Genomic DNA, 18,790 nt, shown 5'->3' on the forward strand with positions numbered 1-18,790 from the left:
TCATTAATTATACTGCAGAGGTGGAATTCAAGTGCTCTTCAATCCAACATGCCCTTAGAGGGAATTTGCTTACAAGTTAATGTGGTTGGGCAAAATCTCAATTTTGGGTGGATTCATTTGGCAGGACCCATGTTTTTTTTTTTTAAAGGCTAACTTACGTGCCCTTCTATGGTTGGCCAGCTGTGGGTTCAATGAGCCCCAGCATCAGCTAAGCAGTCAAGGGCTAATTCTGTCACTTCCTCATCTTATCTGTCAGTCTGCAGCCCCTGCATATGGCAAGACAGGCTAAGCGATAGGCAGCATTATACCACAATAACATTTTACCACAATGCCCTGGTTAAAAAAGATTCACTCTTATCTAGTTGTTCCTCCACTAATTTGTTCCTTAGCTTCTTGGTGAAACTCAGAATCACCTGAACATGTATCAGACCACTGTTTGGTTCTACTGTATACTTCATAAACTAATGGTAATAAGCAACCTGCTTGCAAATATGACAATTGAGAGCAGGCTTTAGGATCTCATCAAATCTTTTGCATTTATATTCAATTGCTTGATAACTGTTGCTCCAGGTCACTATTCCTTATGCAAGAATTAATGCCATTCCAGTTAGCTAACTGTATGATATTGTGTCCAAGGTCTGCAGTAGGGAGCTACCTTAATCCCTGTTATACTACCTTACTCCCTGTGCTACGTTACTCCCTGTTATACTAAAGTGACTTGTAGAGAAGACTTCACTAAAGCATTATTGGCTCTAGGGAAAAGTACACCCTTGCCATGTAAAACTTGTTGCTGTTGCTGTTGTTGCTGCTGCTGCTGTTGTTGTTTGCGAAGTCGTGTCCGACCCATCGCGACCCCATGGACAATGATCCTCCAGGCCTTCCTGTCCTCTAACATTTCCCCCGAGTCCATTTAAGTTTGCACCTACTGCTTCAGTTATTCCATCCAGCCACCTCATTCTCTGTCGTCCCCTTCTTCTTTTGCCCTCAATCGCTCCCAGCATTAGGCTCTTCTCCAGGGAGTCCTTCCTTCTCATGAGGTGGCCAAAGTATTTGAGTTTCATCATCAGGATCTGGCCTTCTAAGGAGCAGTCAGGGCTGATATCCTCTAGGACTGATCAGTTTGTTCGCCTTGCAGTCCAAGGGACTCGCAAGAGTCTTCTCCAGCACCAGAGTTCAAAAGCCTCAATTCTTTGACGCTCGGCCTTCCTTATGGTCCAACTTTCGCAGCCATACATTGCAACTGGGAACACCATAGCCTTGACTAAACGCACTTTTGTTGGCATTGTAATGTCTCTGCTTTTTAGGATGCTGTCTAGATTTGCCATAGCTTTCCTCCCCAGGAGCAAGCATCTTTTAATTTCTTTGCTGCAGTCCCCATCTGCAGTGAACTTGGAGCCCAGGAAAATAAAATCTGTCACTATCTCCACTTATTCCCCATCTATTTGCCAGGAATTGAGTGGGCTGGATACCATGATCTTTGTTTTCTTGATGTTGAGTTTCAAGCCAACTTTTGCACTCTCCTCCTTCACCCGCATCAACAGGCTCTTTAGTTCCTCTTCGTTTTCTGCCATTAGAGTGGTATCATCTGCATATCTGAGGTTGTTGATATTTCTCCCTGCAATCTTGATACCAATTTGTGACTCCTCTAATCCCGCCTTTCTCATTATGTGTTCTGCATACAAGTTAAATAGGCAAGGCGACAGTATACAGCCTTGCTGAACACCTTTCTCAATTTTGAACCAAACAGTGATTCCATGTTCAATTCTCACTGTTGCTTCTTGACCTGAACATGGAATCACTGATTGGTTCCAAATTGAGAAAGGAGTTTCTTTTAACTTCCGTGAACCTTTGCAAACTTCTCCTGAGACATGGAAGCTTAAGCTGAGTTTTACTCCCAGTTCTAACTTGTCACAATAGAAAAAAAGTCTAGTTTAAAGATACAGTCTAGTTTAAAGATACATAAACAGAAACAAGGGGTTAATAATGCTCCCTGTCACACACAACACATTGTGTTAAAGAAAAATAGTGTAAAAGTATGGTGTAATACGCAGGCTAGCTTCTAGCAGTTCTCACCTTCATAATTTATGGGTGGGTCAGTCTTAAACAATCTGTCAGTGCAGCAGCTAAACTGGCGGGCGCAAGAATTCCTGCCTAAACTGCGTGATGCAAGCCTGCTGAGTCAGAGCATCAACATGTCTGGGAAGCGACCTTATGTTTCTGGCTGCTCCCCCCCCCCTCCCCGTTCCTTCCCCGCTTTTGTTTTGTTACCCTGCCAGCGAAACCTCAGCACTCGGGGCGCGGAGGACAAAACAGCATTCGTGTCCGCGACACAGAAGCGGGGAGGGAACTCAGGAGAAGGAGCGCTCGCTCGCTTTTTCATTTGTCCAGCCCACGGGGCTTGGAAGCGCTTCGCTTCTCTTTCGCATTCGGGAGCTCTTTGGAGACCCCACCCTCGGATGCTTTCAGGGCAGCCCGTTTCCCTCCCGCCCGAGCGCAGTTCGGCGAAGCGAACTCCTGCCTCGACGTACAGTTTTATCGGCGACGACGCTCCGGGCGTTCACTTCCGCGGCGTTGCTGGAGCTCTGGGTGCCTGGCGCGCAAAGCCTGGCGGGCGCGCGTGGCAACCATGCTGGGCTCTTTGGCGATTCGGCCAGAGGCCAAGCTCCTCGCGCTCCTTTCGCTGGCTTCTGTCATTCGGGGTAAGTACAACAGCGACCGCTACGAGGCGAAAGAGAGGGTCACTCGCCAGGCCAATGCCAGCCAACGCCCAGCGCCCTGGCCTGCTTCAGCCAGAACTTCTTCCCCCCAAGATAGATTCAGGGGGGGCAGCCGCGATGGTCTGAAGCAGCCGGATACCGTTGGAGCCCAGCGACACCTTTCACACCAACGAAATTTGATCCAAGGGATGAGCCTTTGTGTGCAGGTGCACTTTGCCAGTAGGCTCTGCTCCTTGCTTACAAGAAGGAACTTCCCCCACCTGGCGCTAAGGTAACGCGCAATTTCACTTGCTGAGTTCCATAGACTTCAAGTGTAGGCTGGTTCTTTCCTCAGTGCAAGGAGCCCTTTTTTGAAAGGCGGGGTAAAGGTAAAGGTAAAGGTAAAGGTATCCCCTGTGCAAGCACCGAGTCATGTCTGACCCTTGGGGTGACGCCCTCTAGCGTTTTCATGGCAGACTCAATACGGGGTGGTTTGCCAGTGCCTTCCCCAGTCATGACCGTTTACCCCCCAGCAGCAAGCTGGGTACTCATTTTACCGACCTCGGAAGGATGGAAGGCTGAGTCAACCTTGAGCCGGCTGCTGGGATTGAACTCCCAACCTCATGGGCAAAGCTTTCAGGCGGCTGCCTTACCACTCTGCGCCACAAGAGGCTCTGCGCCACAAGAGGCGGGGTAGAAGTACCTATAATCACAAGTTGACAACTCACTCGGTAGCTGATTGGCCCTTCCTGGGACTGTGTTGCCAATAGGGAGAGAGCACTTCCCAATAAGGGCTAATTGGTTCAGATAGGGGCAGAGTACTGTCCCAGTGAGGACCAATTATTTCAAATTGTGTGCAGATAGGGAGAGAGCATTGTCCTCATGAGGGCCAATAAGTTCAAACTGAATGCAAATAGGGAGAAAAAACTGCCCTAATGAGGACCAATCATTTCAAATGGTGTGCAGGCAACTAACTCCCTACCCTCCTATCCTGGGGGTATGCTAATAGGGAAAGAGCACTTGTTTTGCATCCTTGCATGCACAAATTGAGGATGAAGTGATGCATGATGGGAGTTTTTCATATGACAGCTTTCTATGGTTGGTTGTGAGTTAAAGATTAGGCAGAGTCTCTCTGTTCATATTCATATTTATCTATCAGTAAAAGCAAAGTAATTGCTACATCTATATTGAAAATATCAAATGAAACAATGTCATAAACAGATTGTTAACCTTATGTGAACAAGGGGAAAAGAAAGTGTATGTCTAAAGACCACATTGTTACCTAAGAGAAAAGGTTATTGTTAAAGATTGTGTTTGTCTGTTTTCTAGTATGTAAGAAAACATTCAGTATTACTGCAGAAGATGATATACCTTATTAATTGAAATCAGAAGAAAATGACAAAGAAACTGCTGTTGTCACCTGGCAGTTTTTATACAGCTTTCTCACTCCGCTGAACAAACTCTGACTGGGAGATTAGTGTAAGTTGACCAGCTTCCACAAAAAGGTTTCATCATACCCCCCCATCCCCAGTTAAGATATTGATAGAAATCAAAATCCCAGTATTATCCTCAACATTTTTACCATTAAATTCAAGAGTCCCAAATTAGGTCATGTGGCTTATCTGTACTCCTCTTCCTGCTGCTTGCTGGGTGGAAGAGGTGCCGACCTCTATGAAAGGCCCTGCTGCTGGTAAGCTGTCCCATCTTCCATCTCTTTCCACCCTGCATCTCCCACAGAAAAGGGAGGGAAGCCAGTTGCTTCCTTTGCTTACTATGTTGGTCTTTGGTTTCAACTCATTGCTGGAAAGAAGCACAGACAAGCTGATACAAGAAGACAGAGAATCAGTATTTCAAAAGCAGAATGCTAAGAACAGACAGAATGCAGTGGATGTCTTAACTAAGTCTAGGGAGTCAAGGGTTTGTTTAGGCAGTCCCAAGGCCATCAGCAGAAAGAGCAGATCCACAACCCAGGCTTTCCAGCCTCAATTTAATATAGGCTGTCAGCAGCCTCTCAGTCCTCACTCTGTAATGACTCATATTATTCCCCAGTCAGTAACTGTCTTGCTAACATGTGGTGGTGCCTTTTAAACTGGCTCTCTTCCAGCACATAACTGGCATCACTTAATTGTCTCAGGTGAGCTGACAAGGCAGGGAGCTGCAGCTGGAGGCTGGGCAGAGGCATGAAGAGGCCCTGCAACAACTTTTGAATCTAAGCCCTGATTTGTCTGCAGCACCATTCCCTCATGCTGGTCAGAGATCTCTGCATGTTGAACATCTGGCTGGGCTAAGGTCCTCATCTAGCTGAGGCTTCAGTTGAGATGAGAGCTGCTGGCAAGGCTTTTCCTCTGAGGAGTTCTCACTAATGGGACCTCGGCTCAGAACACCTTCCCGTGGCCCTGCAGTTGGCCATTAGAGTGCTCTTTGTTTTTCCCTGCCCTTCCTCTCCTCAGAGGGGGTAGCCTTCCCCACCCAGCCTGGCACTTGAGAAATGTGGGGAGATGGGAAGGAGGTAGCCTTACATGTCCAGCTTGTCCTTTGGGAGATGGGAGTGGGTGAGAAGGAGGCAACTCCCCTCCCCTCTGGCCTTTTCCACCCAGCTTAGCCTTTGGGAGATGTGGGGGAGGGGGCAGCAAGGAGGCAATTGCCCACAGCCTTCCCTGCCCAGCATGCCCTTTGGGAGCTGGAGGTGGGTGGGAAAGAGGCAGCCTATGGCCTTCCCAACTTGACCTTTGGAAGATTTGGGGTATGGGAAGGTGGCAGCCCACCCCACTACAGCCTGCCCGGCCTGGTCTTTGGAAGATGTGGGGTTGGATGGGAAGGTGGGGACAGTGGGGACCAGTGTAGACACTGTGGGGTGGGGGTGATGGTATGAGGGCCAGTGCCCCTCCAAGGTACTTGTTTTATCCAAGAGAACTGATGCCTTCCTTACCTCCTCCATCTTTCGTTCTTTGTTTCTTTCATCCTGTCTTTCATGTTCCTGATAATTTCCAGTCCCCCACCTGGAAGTTAGCAACCCAGCTGGCTGCATATGGAGGAGGAGTCGGGAATCAATCCCAGCTCTTGAGATTAGAGTCTACTCTTTAACCTCTTTACCACACTGGATCTTGAGCGGGGAGGGTCAGAACCCAGGAAGGTCATAGTGCAGATGCATGTGGTAGCACCCGTTGTATTCCTAGGTGCAACAGTCTTTGCCTCTAGTAGAGATTTATAAAGTTATGCATTTGATCACTGTGCCCTACTTTGGGCTTTCCAGGGCATATGTTCTGCCACTGTGGAAAACAGGATGAAAGACTAAAGGGACCTGATCCAGCATAGCTTTCCTTACCTTGTATGGCTTTTTGCTGTCCTGGTGGCAGGGGAGAAAGTTGGGTAGTGCCTACCAATTTCCTAAGAGCAGCTGAATGCTGTCTGTGTTGACTTTGTTTTCTAAAGGAATTTATGCCTAGGCATGCTCAATAGTGCAAGCTAAAAGCAAGTGGTCCTCAACCTGAAGCCTATGATAAGCCAGCCTAGTGAGAATCTGTCCTCCCCATGTGTTTATTTGTTTAAACTAATATTGGGGGGGTCTGTAAGCTACTTTGTGTTTATTTGGGGAGAAAGGAAGTCTAAAAATGTCCCAGTAAATAAAATGTCTAATTACTGACAACTTCTATTATTAGAAAATAATTTTAAAGCAGCTATTTTGATGTAATTCAAGGTGTTGGTTCTTACCTTTAAAAGTCACAACCGGGAATTCACATTTTCTAAAAGCTGTCTTTACTTATCTTTTGGTTGGGGCTGGTCATAACACTTTTTAGTTTGTTGATGGCTTTGTTGTAAGATTTTTTCATTAACTATTTTTCAGCTTGTGAAAGGGTATTGAATATTGCACAAAATGAGGAGCAATAATATAGTTACAACATTGCAATAGTTATTTTTATACTTCAATCCTATGTCGTTAGAACATTGACTTCAATAAACTGTTATTTATTTTCTAATTTATTATTATACACATTTGTGGTATACTCACAGTCCTTATGAGATCTGATGTGTAAAAAACTGGTTCATTTAAGTAGCTGCCATAGTTCTGGGGACCTAACATCTGTGCCTGGATACCTTTTTCTTGGATGCAGAGAGAATGAGCATGTGGAGGTGGGAGAATCTGTAGCCTTTTGACAGGATTTTAGCTGTACTTATAACAAATATGCTTCTTGAGTGAAGCAACACTTAAGCAGTTCCTGATAATCACCATGGAACTGAGGAATCATTCAGCAATTGCGCAAGTTGGTATAGTACCAGTATCTCCAGGAAACCCCATTTCAACACAAGAACTGCTGACAGCTTCTGATTGCAGCGTACCTGCAGCATCATAAACTAAAGTCAAGTATCAGCCCATTAAAGCAACATTGTTTTGACAGTGATACATAGAAAGGAAATTTTTGAACAGCTCATGTTTTCTCATGACAGCAGCACAAAGCTTCTTACACTGGGTAGTTCATTAGGGGAGGACCCATGGCTCAGTGGTAGAGCAGAAAGTCCCAGGTTCAGTTCCTGGCATCTCCAGTTAAAAGTATCAGGTAGAAGCTGATGTGCTAGACCCTGCAAAGCTGCAAGTCTGAATAGACAATATTGACCTTAATGGATTGACGGTCAGATTCAGTATAAGGCAGCTTTATGTGTCCTTTGGGCAATATTCTCTCGATCTCTTTTTGCTGTTCTTAAATGTACAGGAGACGTTACAGACCGTGAGCATGGTATCTACCTATCTAAGGCGGCTTCAAAACACTGAACAGATTCAAGTGAGTAGCCATGTTGGTCTGAAGCAGCAGAACAACATGTGAATCCAGTAGCAACTTTAAGACCAACAAAGTTTTATTCAAGGTATAAGATTTCATGTGCATACACACGTTTCAGATACCTGGACTCAAACTTTCTTCAAAATACTTAAATTCCTCCATGGAATTGTGTATACAGCCATACAAAGAAAAAATAGTGTGGATGAGATAAGGGTCTTGCAGGCATGGAGGGAAAATGAGGAGGAAATGGCCACTTTACACAGTGTTGCAGCTACATGGGGGAAATAGCCACTTTATGCAGTTCCTCCTCATTTTAGTGGGGCTGGCTCAGAAGAATTTCCCAGAGTATCATGTTCAAAACTGCAAGTCATTTTTATGAATAAAACCTGAATTGTAATCAGTGAAAAAGAGATCCTTGGACTATATTCTATGGTGCCAGAACCCCTGGCCCAATATTTATGACTAACAGTCCACATCATGGGACAAGATGCAGTCTTGTGTTTCTTCAATCAAGATTTTGGACTTTGAACGTTTGCTGTAGCCTAGGCAGAAAGAAAAGTCAGGCCAGCCTTTCCAAAAGAGCATCAGTGAAGCTTGGAATAACTAGCTAAGCCCTGTCATGAACTCAGTATCCCCGCATCCATGGGGAAACACGCACAAATTCCCTGCGTTTTCAAAGAGCATCCTCCTTCCTGGCTACCTACCCCACCCCACTAATCGTCAGATCATCAGAAGTGCTTTTTTTCACCTCCGAATCCCCTTCCTATCCATCCAACCCCAGCTTGCCAAGAGTTTTATTGCTCTGTGTATTCACCTAGATATTAGAATGTCAAACTAGACCCAAAGTTTCCCAGATCATTTTCTTTTTGATCCTGGCCATCCTGGATCAATCAACCTTTAGGTCATCGTAACAGAGAGGGCACCTGCACCCTTTGTCCAAAAAGCCGACTTTTTGCCTATGTGACTTTTTAACGTGCATCTCCACCATCCGCTGTCCCTGCCTCTGCCCCCTATTATAGGGATCCCTGACCCTTCCAGGGCCCCCGCTTTTTTCTCACCCTCAGTTTCTTTCTCCTGCTCCATATTTGATGGAATATTTGTTGGTTATTCTGTTTTCCTCTGGACACTGTTGGCTTTGTTCTTATATTTCAGTGTTTTGGCTAGGGTTATTTCCAGCCCTGGTTCTGTGCTTATTGGTTTCTGTGTTTTGGCTAGGGTTTTCAGACCTGATTCTATGCTTATTGGTTGTTTGATTTCTAATTTGTGTGTGTGGGTTTGTGTGTTTGTGGAAGGTTAGCCCTGATTGCTGCTTATGGCATCTTAAGGCTGTCCAGTTCTGACTTTGTACAATTATGTGTTACACATAGGATGTGATTTGTTGTGTGAGGTCTATTTGGATTTGGAGGGGTAGCCCCGATCGCTTGTTGAGGCATCTCAGGGTTGCTGAGTCCACTACATGTGGTGCATGTAGTGTATGTATAATTTGGTGTTAGTTCATGTTGTGCTTGGAACTGAGGGGCTTAGTTTTAATTGTTTTAGTTGTTTTGGGTGGTAGTTGTCCTTCCTTTTTCCCTCTTTTTTGTTATTACACAGATTTCTTTCCCTTCTGGCCCCCTCCTTCATTTTTTGTTGTTGGGTAAGATTGGTTTCCTATTATCAGCTTCCTCCTTAGACTTTTCAGTGATGTTGAATGGGTATCAATGGGTCAGGTTAGGTAGGGAGTAATCAGTCTGGATTTTTGGGTAGGTGATTAATTAATTGGATAGGTTGGGTTGGGACAGTTCAATATTCGTATTGGCAGCACTCATTGGGACAGTCATCTCTCCGTATCTACACACAATTTGAACTTATTGGCCTTCATTGGGACAGTTGTCTCTCCCTATCTGCATGGAATTTGAATTGATTGACCTTCATTGGGACAGTGCTTTCTCCTTATCTGTGCACAATTTTAATTGAGTGTCCTTCATTGGGATAGTGCTCTCTCCTTATCTGCAGTTTCAACTGATTGGCCCTCATAATAATAATCCAAATAATAATCTAAATAATCAGACACGAATCCTGAATGAAGCTTAATCCTGAATGAAGATAAAAAATGTGGTTTGCACAAAATAGGGAGATTACAACAAAAGGGCTGAAATTCAGATCCCCAGCCTTGAACAAATCTTTGTTGGTCTTAAACGTGCCACTGGACTCTGATTTTGTTTTGTTATGCTGCTTCAGACCAACATGGCGACCTACTTGTATCTACCTCACAGAAGAGACATTGTTGCAGGGTGATCGAATCTGTGTTTGAGCAGTCTCCTCAGTGGTTTTAGGCATCAGTAGATTCCAGTTCATTTTCTCTTTTGTAAAATAAGAATTTTGAGGGCTATTTCAAATAATTGTCAAGATTGAATGAGATTTTATAAGGATAAATACGAGATAATGAATTTTAAAAGTGAACTATAAGCTAAGTTATTGTAATATTGATATATATATATTCTCTATTCATTCAGTTGAAATGACATGTATTTCTGATGTGCATAACTGTTGACATAAAAATCTATTTTAAAAAATTTAAAAACTCAGTGTGGGTGATTAAAATCAGTATTGTCTGCTCCTTATAGGTGACTGTGGACCTCCTCCAAAATTAAAAAACGCAGTCCACGTGACAAACATTGAGGCAGTGAGCTTCCCTACTGATACAGTAGTAGACTACAAATGTCTGACTGGTTTCTATAATATCCACGGGAAATTAGATGTTACAACATGCCTTTCAAATTCCCAGTGGTCATACATTGAAGACTTTTGTGAAAGTAAGCCTTTATTTTTCGCTATATACATTAATGTCATATCCTGTTTATGAAAAATGGAATGTTTTCTATTAGTTGCATATCACATACATTATTGTGTCAAATTAGCTTCTTTTTGTATGTACAGGATAATGTTATTTTCTGTGAAAGCCAGCTTGATTAGTGGTTAAGAGTGCTGACCTCTAATCTGTAGGACCAGGTTTGATTTCCTGATCCTCTACATGCAGCCACATGGGTGACCTTGGACTAGTCACAATTCTCTCAGAGCTCTCTTAGCCTCACCTACCTCACAGAGACTCTGTTGTGAGGAGAGGAAAGGAAGGTGATTGTAAGCTCCTTTGAGACTCTTTCCGGTCTTGTGTCAAAATCCATGGCTTGGATCCTATGCACAAGTTCTATGTGTACTAGATAGTGCCTCCTATGGAATGCATCTAACATACATGGAACTCTGAGTCTGTGCTGAATAGCATACTTGCCCCTTCCAGGTTGAGATCTCCTGGAATTACAGCTGATCTCCATACTACAGGGTTCAGTTTCCCTAGAGAACTTGTTTGTTTGTTTCTTTTATTTTCTTAGGTTTTTATACAGCTCTCCCATATGGTCCAGGGGAGGGCGGTATATATTTTTGGATAATTATAGCTTATGTTCTCTGAAAAGCGGATGCTGGCAAGGGCTCCTGGGAATTGTAGTCCATGGACATCTGAAGGGCCACAGTTTGACTACCCCTAGTCTAAGCAATACATGAAACAATCCATAGCATATAAATAACTGTAAAACTGTTTTAAATACATAAAACAAAAACCTTGACTGCATAAAAAGGTGAACTTCATGGCTGAGGTCCTTTCTATTGAACAGTGGGTTCAGTAATATGTGGAATCACTTGTAGAATGAAATATCAGATCTTTATTATGATCACACCACTTAACTGAACTGAACAGCCTCCAACCCAAAATTATATACAGTCTCGGGTTCCCCCCAAAGCCTGTGATTGGCCCTGTGCAAGTTCCCAAGGTTTGAACCGAATGGACCATTGAAAAGATCCAGTAGCAGGACCAATACAATTACAAGTCCCCACTATTTGACGTGTTGTTCCCATTCTGTGGGTCTGTTCCACCTCATACATAACACTTCCACCCCCCCGACTTCCACTCCCAATTTTCCAGGAGTTTCCAACCTGAAGCTGGCAGCCCTCATCAGTGGGCCTCATCACTGGAACTGTTTTAGAACTTAAGATGGATGAAAACGTTACTGATGATAAGGATGGGGGGAGCCATAGCACAATGACAGAGCAATCTTTCAGTTTTTCTGTTTGCTTTTGTTGCCAGGCACTTGTCCTGCACCAATTGCTTCAATATATGCTCGACCAAATCCAGAGATGGAGCTCAGGAGTTTCTTTCCTCCTGGAACCACTGTGACTTATATCTGTCGCCAAGGTTACGACACCATCCCTGGAATAAATCCACTTGTAACGTGTCTTCAGAATAACACTTGGTCAGAAATCCCTGTTCTTTGTAAAGGTTAGTATACTGTTCCTGCAGTTAACAGCAGTGCAAGAGCTACTTTTGCCTGCAGTACTAGAAAAAAGTTTTGACATTAAGAATTTCAGAAGATATAGTTGGTGCAGTAGTGCTTAAATGGCTATAATTTTTAGGAATTTGAGTGACAGCACAGATACATGATATGTAACTAACTAGTATGGGGGGGGGGGGATTATCCAGGAGTCTTAATAGGCAAGAAAACATTTGTTGCCAGATATGAAAGTTTTAAGGCTACCTACACAAATAAACCCCCTTCAAGGATCGCTGCCTTGTTGTGGCAAGGGGGCTTGCGTAGTTCAGTGAAGCTATGAGCTATACCGTGCAGGGCCACCCAAGACGGACAGGTCATAGCTGAGAGCTCTGACAAAAGGTGATCCACTGGAGAAGGAAATGGCAAACCACTCCAGTATCTTTGCCATGAAAACTTTATGGACAGTTCCAAAAGGCAAAACGTTATGACGCCGGAAGATGAGCCCCTCAGGTCGGAAGGTGTCCAATATGCTACTGGGGATGAGCAGACGGCTAGTATGAGTAGCGCCAGAATGAATGAAGCGACTGGGCCAAAGCCGAAAGGACGCTCAGTTGTGGAAGTAACTGGTGGCAAAAAGACAGCCCGATGCTGTAAAGATTTTTATTCCATAGGAACCTGGAACGTCAGATCCATGAATCAAGGCAAGCTGGATGTGGTTAAACAAGAAATGTCAAGACTGAACATCGACATTTCTCAGTGAACTAAAATGGACAGGAATGGGTGAATTTAATTCAGATGACCATCAGGTATACTACTGTGGAAAAGAATCTCGCAGAAGAAATGGAGTAGCCTTCATAATCAATAAGAGAGTAGGAAAGGCAGTCTTGGGATACAATCCCCAAAATGACAGAATGATCTCAGTTCGAATCCAAGGCAAACCATTCAACATCACAGTGATCCAGTTCTATGCCCCAACCACTGCTGCTGAAGAGGATGAAGTTGATCAGTTCTATGAAGCCCTACAACACCTTCTAGAAGCAACACCAAAAAATGATGTGCTTATCATCATGGGGGATTGGAATGCTAAAGTAGGAAGCCAAAAGATAACCGGGATAACAGGCAAGTTTGGCCTTGGAGTACAAAATGAAGCAGGGCACAGGCTGGTAGAATTTTGTCAAGAGAATACAATGGTCATAGCAAACACTCTTTTCCAACAACCCAAGAGACGACTCTACACATGGACATCACCAGACGGTCAACACAGAAATCAGATTGACTATGTGCTCTGCAGCCAAAGATGGAAAAGTTCTATCCAGTCAATAAAAACAAGACCAGGAGCTGATTGTGGTTCAGATCATGAGCTTCTTGTTGCAAAATTTAGGCTTAAATTGAAGAAAGTAGGGAAAACCACTAGGCCACTCAGGTATGAACTAAATCATATCCCCAACGAATACACAGTAGAGGTGACAAATAGATTTAAGGAATTAGATCTGATAGACAGAGTGCCTGAAGAACTATGGACGGAGGTTCGCGACATTGTACAAGAGGTAGCAACTAAAACCATCCCAAAGAAAAAGAAATGCAAGAAATCAAAATGGCTGTCTGAGGAAGCTTTACAAATAGCTAAGGAGAGAAGGGAAGTGAAAGGCAAGGGAGAAAGAGAAAGATACACCCAATTGAATGCAGAATTCCAGAGAAAAGCTAGAAGAGATAAGAATGCCTTCTTAAATGAACAGTGCAAACAAATAGAAGAAAACAATAGAATGGGGAGGACCAGAGATCTTTTCAAGAAAATTGGAGATATGAAGAGAACGTTTCATGCAAAGATGGGTATGATAAGGGACCAAAATGGTAGGGACCTCACAGAAGCAGAAGAGATTAAACAAAGGTGGCAAAATTATACAGAAGAACTATACAAGAGCGAGCTTAACATTCCTGATAACCACAATGGGGTAGTTACTGACCTGGAGCCAGACATCCTGGAATGTGAAGTCAAATGGGCCTTAGGAAGTCTGAGCAACAATAAAGCTAGTGGTGGTAACAGCATTCCAGTTGAACTATTCAAAATCTTAAAGGACGATGCAGTAAAAGTGCTACACTCAATATGCCAACAAATTTGGAAAACTCAACAATGGCCACAGGATTGGAAAAGGTCAGTTTACATTCCAATCACAAAGAAGGGCAATCCCAAAGAATGTTCAAACTACCGCACCATTGCACTAATTTCTCATGCTAGCAAAGTTATGCTCAAAATCCTACAAGCTAGGCTCCAGCAATATGTGGACCAAGAACTTCCAGAAGTACAGGCAGGATTTCGAAGAGGCAGAGGAACTAGAGATCAAATTGCCAACATACGCTGGATCATGGAGAAAGCTAGGGAGTTCCAGAAGAACATCTACTTCTGCTTCATTGACTATGCTAAAGCCTTTGATTGTGTGGAGCACAACAAATTGTGGCAAGTTCTTAAAGAGATGGGAATACCAGAGCATCTTATTTGTCTCTTGAGAAACTTATATGCAGGTCAAGAAGCAACAGTGAGAACTGAACATGGAATCACTAACTGGTTCAAAATTGAGAAAGGAGTTCGGCAAGGCTGTATACTGTCGCCTTGCCTATTTAACTTGTATGCAGAGCACATCATGAGAAAGGCGGGATTAGAGGAGTCACAAATTGGGATCAAGATTGCAGGGAGAAATATCAACAACCTCAGATATGCAAATGATACCACTCTAATGGCAGAAAGTGAAGAGGAACTAAAGAGCCTGTTGATGCGGGTGAAGGAGGAGAGTGCAAAAGTTGGCTTGAAACTCAACATCAAGAAAACAAAGATCATGGCATCCGGCCCTCTCGATTCATGGCAAATAGATGGGGAAGAAATGAAGATAGTGACAGATTTTATTTTCCTGGGCTCCAAAATCACTGCAGATGGGGACTGCAGCAAAGAAATTAAAAGACGCTTGCTCCTGGGGAGGAAAGCTATGGCAAATCTAGACAGCATCCTAAAAAGCAGAGACATCACCCTGCCAACAAAAGTGCGTTTAGTCAAGGCTATGGTATTCCCAGTTGCAATGTATGACTGCGAAAGTTGGACCATAAGGAAGGCCGAGCGTCAAAGAACTGAGGCTTTTGAACTCTGGTGCTGGAGAAGACTCTTGCGAGTCCCTTGGACTGCAAGGCGAACAAACCGGTCAGTCCTAGAGGAGATCAGCCCTGACTGCTCTTTAGAAGGCCAGATCCTGAAGATGAAACTCAAATACTTTGGCCACCTCATGAGAAGGAAGGACTCCCTGGAGAAGAGCCTAATGCTGGGAGCGATCGAGGGCAAAAGAAGAAGGGGACGACAGAGAATGAGGTGGCTGGATGGAGTCACTGAAGCAGTAGGTGCAAACTTAAATGGACTCCAGGGAATGTTAGAGGACAGGAAGGCCTGGAGGATCATTGTCCATGGGGTCGCGATGGGTCGGACACGAGTTTGCACATAACAACAACAACACACAAATAAAACCGTGGAGATAAGCATACTTATGGCAATTAATGCTAGTTGATTTAAGTGCACTAAAATTTGTGTTGGATTGCAGCCAGAAGGCTTATATGGGGTGAACAGGGTTATTTTGTTCTTATTACAAGTACCAGCCTCATTTATTCACACTGTGTAGGTGTCTGCTTCTAAAATGTCTTAGCGTTTCAAGTGTGATTTGTCTAGCAGTGTAGTGTACTATGAGAGATGGGATCATATGCATTCTTCTTTCCCTCTGATCCCAGACCAGTGTTAAATTGTTCCTCAGTTCATACCATGCTTTGGTCTAATTCTCAACATTGCTTTCCACTAGGAAAATCATGTGGCAATCCAGGAAAACCACAAAATGGCAGAGCTATTATTCTAACTGATATCCTGTATCGAGCAAAAGTAAATTTCATCTGTGATGAAGGGTGTGTATTGAGTTAATTGCACTAGCTGAGCTATAGAATTTGTTATGATATCAAAATACAAGTGAGTTCTGGAGAAAAGAACAAATTCAAGAACTATCTTTTTTATAAAACCAATTTTTTTTTACATAAGCCTTTGGAACCTTTGGGAGAGCTTGGTGAAAGTCATTCCTTACGGATGAAGGTTCGGGCAGAATACTGTTGTTTATCATTTTAAATTATTAAATTTTGTATTGAAAAAAAATTGTAAAGTGTGGCAGTTGGGGTCTGTTGCAAGAAAAAGGTCAGTTTATCTCAATAATTGAAGTGATTGTAGTGTCTCAGTAAAATAGTGTCATCCAACATTCAGAAAACATTCACTGTAAAATGAACCTCTAATTAGTGATATTGTGGGTAGGGGAACTGTTCCCCCCCCCCAAGGTTCAATTTCAGATATAGCCATTGATTCCTCTAATTCTTTCTTTTTTTCCTATTTCTTTCTTTTTTCCTAGCAGTACTACTTCTTGAAATGAGAGGTGGATCATATGCATTCTTCTTGCTCATCTGATCCCAGACCAGTGTTAAATTGTTCCTCAGTTCATACAATACTTTGGCCTAGCATGCTAAATCTCAACATTGCTTTCCACTAGGAAAATCATGTGGTGATCCGTGAAAACCTATGTTTGCAACTTCAGCCCTTGCAGTTGTTTCATGTTACAAACCACAGGGTGGTGCTCTAGCAAGAGAATAGAAAGGTTAGGGAGTACACTGACTGCCACTGAGCATATGCACAGGGAAACTATGAAATTTTGCAGCTCCACTCTTCTTATTCTTCCTCTCTTCACATTTCTGTTTGATAAAATTACTTAGAAACGTATGCCAAATCCCTAAAAAGAGTACAAACTGATTGTTGGATTTCAAAGAGAGGCTGTGTAAAGAGGAATTAATTTAGCATCCCTAACTAATCTAGTTTTCTGCCCTTCCTTGTCAACACTTGCACAAAGAAGTTGAAGGGGAAAATACAGAATTATGTATACAAATTCATTTTACAGTTTTTGCTTTTGAAAAGCTTATGTTTTTTAAATGGCTGTACCATGTTTTCAAAACAAAACAAAAAATGTAAAATTGGCATGGCCAATTCTGTGAGGAAAAAAGTTAACATGCAGAGATAGGTTTGAACTCATTAATTTCTGATCCTTGGACTAACATTGTACTGATTGAGCCTAGGTTGGAGTCTAAAGCATTAAGATAAACAGCATATAAATGTTTATCTGAGTTTTTATTTTAATGCAATGCAATTCCTCGCTGGAATGGTTTAAAAAAAAGACACCAGGAATCCAATTGTTATGAGTTTTTTTTAATTTTAAAAAAGGATGGGAAGGGAAGGAGAGAAAAGGTTAGCAACAGCCCTTGGAAGTGTTTCTACACATACACACATACCCTGCTATGTGATACACATGTTGAGAGGAGCGGGTGGAAGGGATCCATAAGAACCTCAGTTCTCACCAGACTTGGGGGGGGGGGGGGAAGTTATAAAAAATTGAATGCTTATGCAGTACTGAAGCTTAGACAAGATGAAGAGGGAAAACCTTCTACTAAGATGGCTACGCAGAAGTCAAAGCAGTTTTAGGACTCTCCTTACAATTTCAAAAGGAATTCCCTGCCTAAAACTGACCAATGAGCAGAGACAAAATTGGAGAAAGATGAAATGTGCAGAGCTCAGGAACAGGATGTGAACAGGATGCAAATTAAAGAGACACCAGTTTCAGTTCAATGATAATAAGAATCAAGCCGTGCATGCAGAAAGGGCCCTGGTCTCAAAGCATTCAGGGTTTTATAGGTAATAGATTATCTTGAATTTGATTCATGAGCAAATAGGCAGGGAATCGTTTGTCTAAATCATTGCAAACTACACATAGAATCATAGAATCATAGAGTTGGAAGGGGCCATACAGGCCATCTAGTCCAACCCCCAGCTCTATGCAGGATCAGCCCTAAGCATACTAAAGCATCCAAGAAAGTGTGTATCCAACCTTTGCTTGAAGACTGCCAGTGAAGGGGAGCTCACCACCTCCTTAGGCAGCCTATTCCACTGCTGAACTACTCTGACTGTGAAATTTTTTCCTGATATCTAGCCTATATCGTTGTACTTGCAGTTTAAACCCATTACTGCGTGTCCTTTCCTCTGCAGCCAATGGGAACAGCATCCTGCCCTCCTCCAAATGACAACCTTTCAAATACTTAAAGAGGACTATCGTCCCCTCTCAACCTCCTTTTCTCCAGGCTGAACATTCCCAAGTCCCTTAACCTATCTTCATAGGGCTTGGTCCCTTGGCCCCAAATCATCCTCATCACTCTCCTCTGTACCCTTTCAATTTTATCTACCTCCTTCTTGAAGTGAGGCCTCCAGAACTGCACACAGTACTCCAGGTGTGGTCTGACTAGTGCTGTATACAATGGGACTATGACATCTTGTGATTTTGATGTGATGCCCCTGTTGATACAGCCCAAAATGGCATTCTCCTTTTTTACCGCTGCATCACACTGCCTGCTCATGTTTAGTTTACAATCCACAAGTATCCCAAGGTCTCGTTCACACACAGTGTCACCTAGAAGCGTATACCCCATCCAGTAGCCATGCTTTTCATTTTTCTGACCCAGATGCAGAACGTTACACTTATCTTTATTCAATTGCATCTTGTTCTCATTTGCCCATTTTTCCATTGTGTTCAGATCTCGTTGAACTCTGTCTCTATCTTCTGGAGTATTTGCCAGTCCTCCCAATTGGGTGTCATCTGCAAACTTGATGAGTAGTCCTTCCACCCCCTCATCTAGTCTAGATCATTAATAAATATGTTAAGAAGTAGCGGACCGAGCACAGAGCCCTGAGGTACCCCGCTACTCACCTCCCTCCAGTCTGATGAAACACCATTGACAACTACTCTTTGAGTGCGGTTCTCTCTCCCTATCCACCTAACTATCTGAAAATCCAGATTGCAGTCCTTCAATTTATCCATCAGAACATCATGGGGAAACTTAGCAAAAGTTTTACTAAAACCCAAGTAAACGACATCAACCGAATTTCCACGATCCAGTAAACCTGTTACTTGGT

At 43.2% G+C, this 18,790-nt stretch overlaps 1 protein-coding gene across 1 annotated transcript in view; it reads left to right on the forward strand.

The window, feature by feature from the left end:
• The window catches only part of LOC143836671 (complement receptor type 1-like), a 101,091-nt gene that overhangs the window by 45,606 nt on the left and 36,695 nt on the right, over positions 1-18,790 (forward strand). Inside the window, exons 22-25 of the mRNA XM_077336218.1 lie at positions 2,205-2,699; positions 10,078-10,266; positions 11,589-11,780; positions 15,603-15,702. Coding sequence (XP_077192333.1) covers positions 2,205-2,699; positions 10,078-10,266; positions 11,589-11,780; positions 15,603-15,702 — 976 coding nt within the window. The remainder of the gene's footprint in view (positions 1-2,204; positions 2,700-10,077; positions 10,267-11,588; positions 11,781-15,602; positions 15,703-18,790) is intronic.

Source organism: Paroedura picta, chromosome 4 (assembly GCF_049243985.1).
Source record: "Paroedura picta isolate Pp20150507F chromosome 4, Ppicta_v3.0, whole genome shotgun sequence".
Taxonomy (NCBI): Eukaryota; Metazoa; Chordata; class Lepidosauria; order Squamata; family Gekkonidae; genus Paroedura; species Paroedura picta.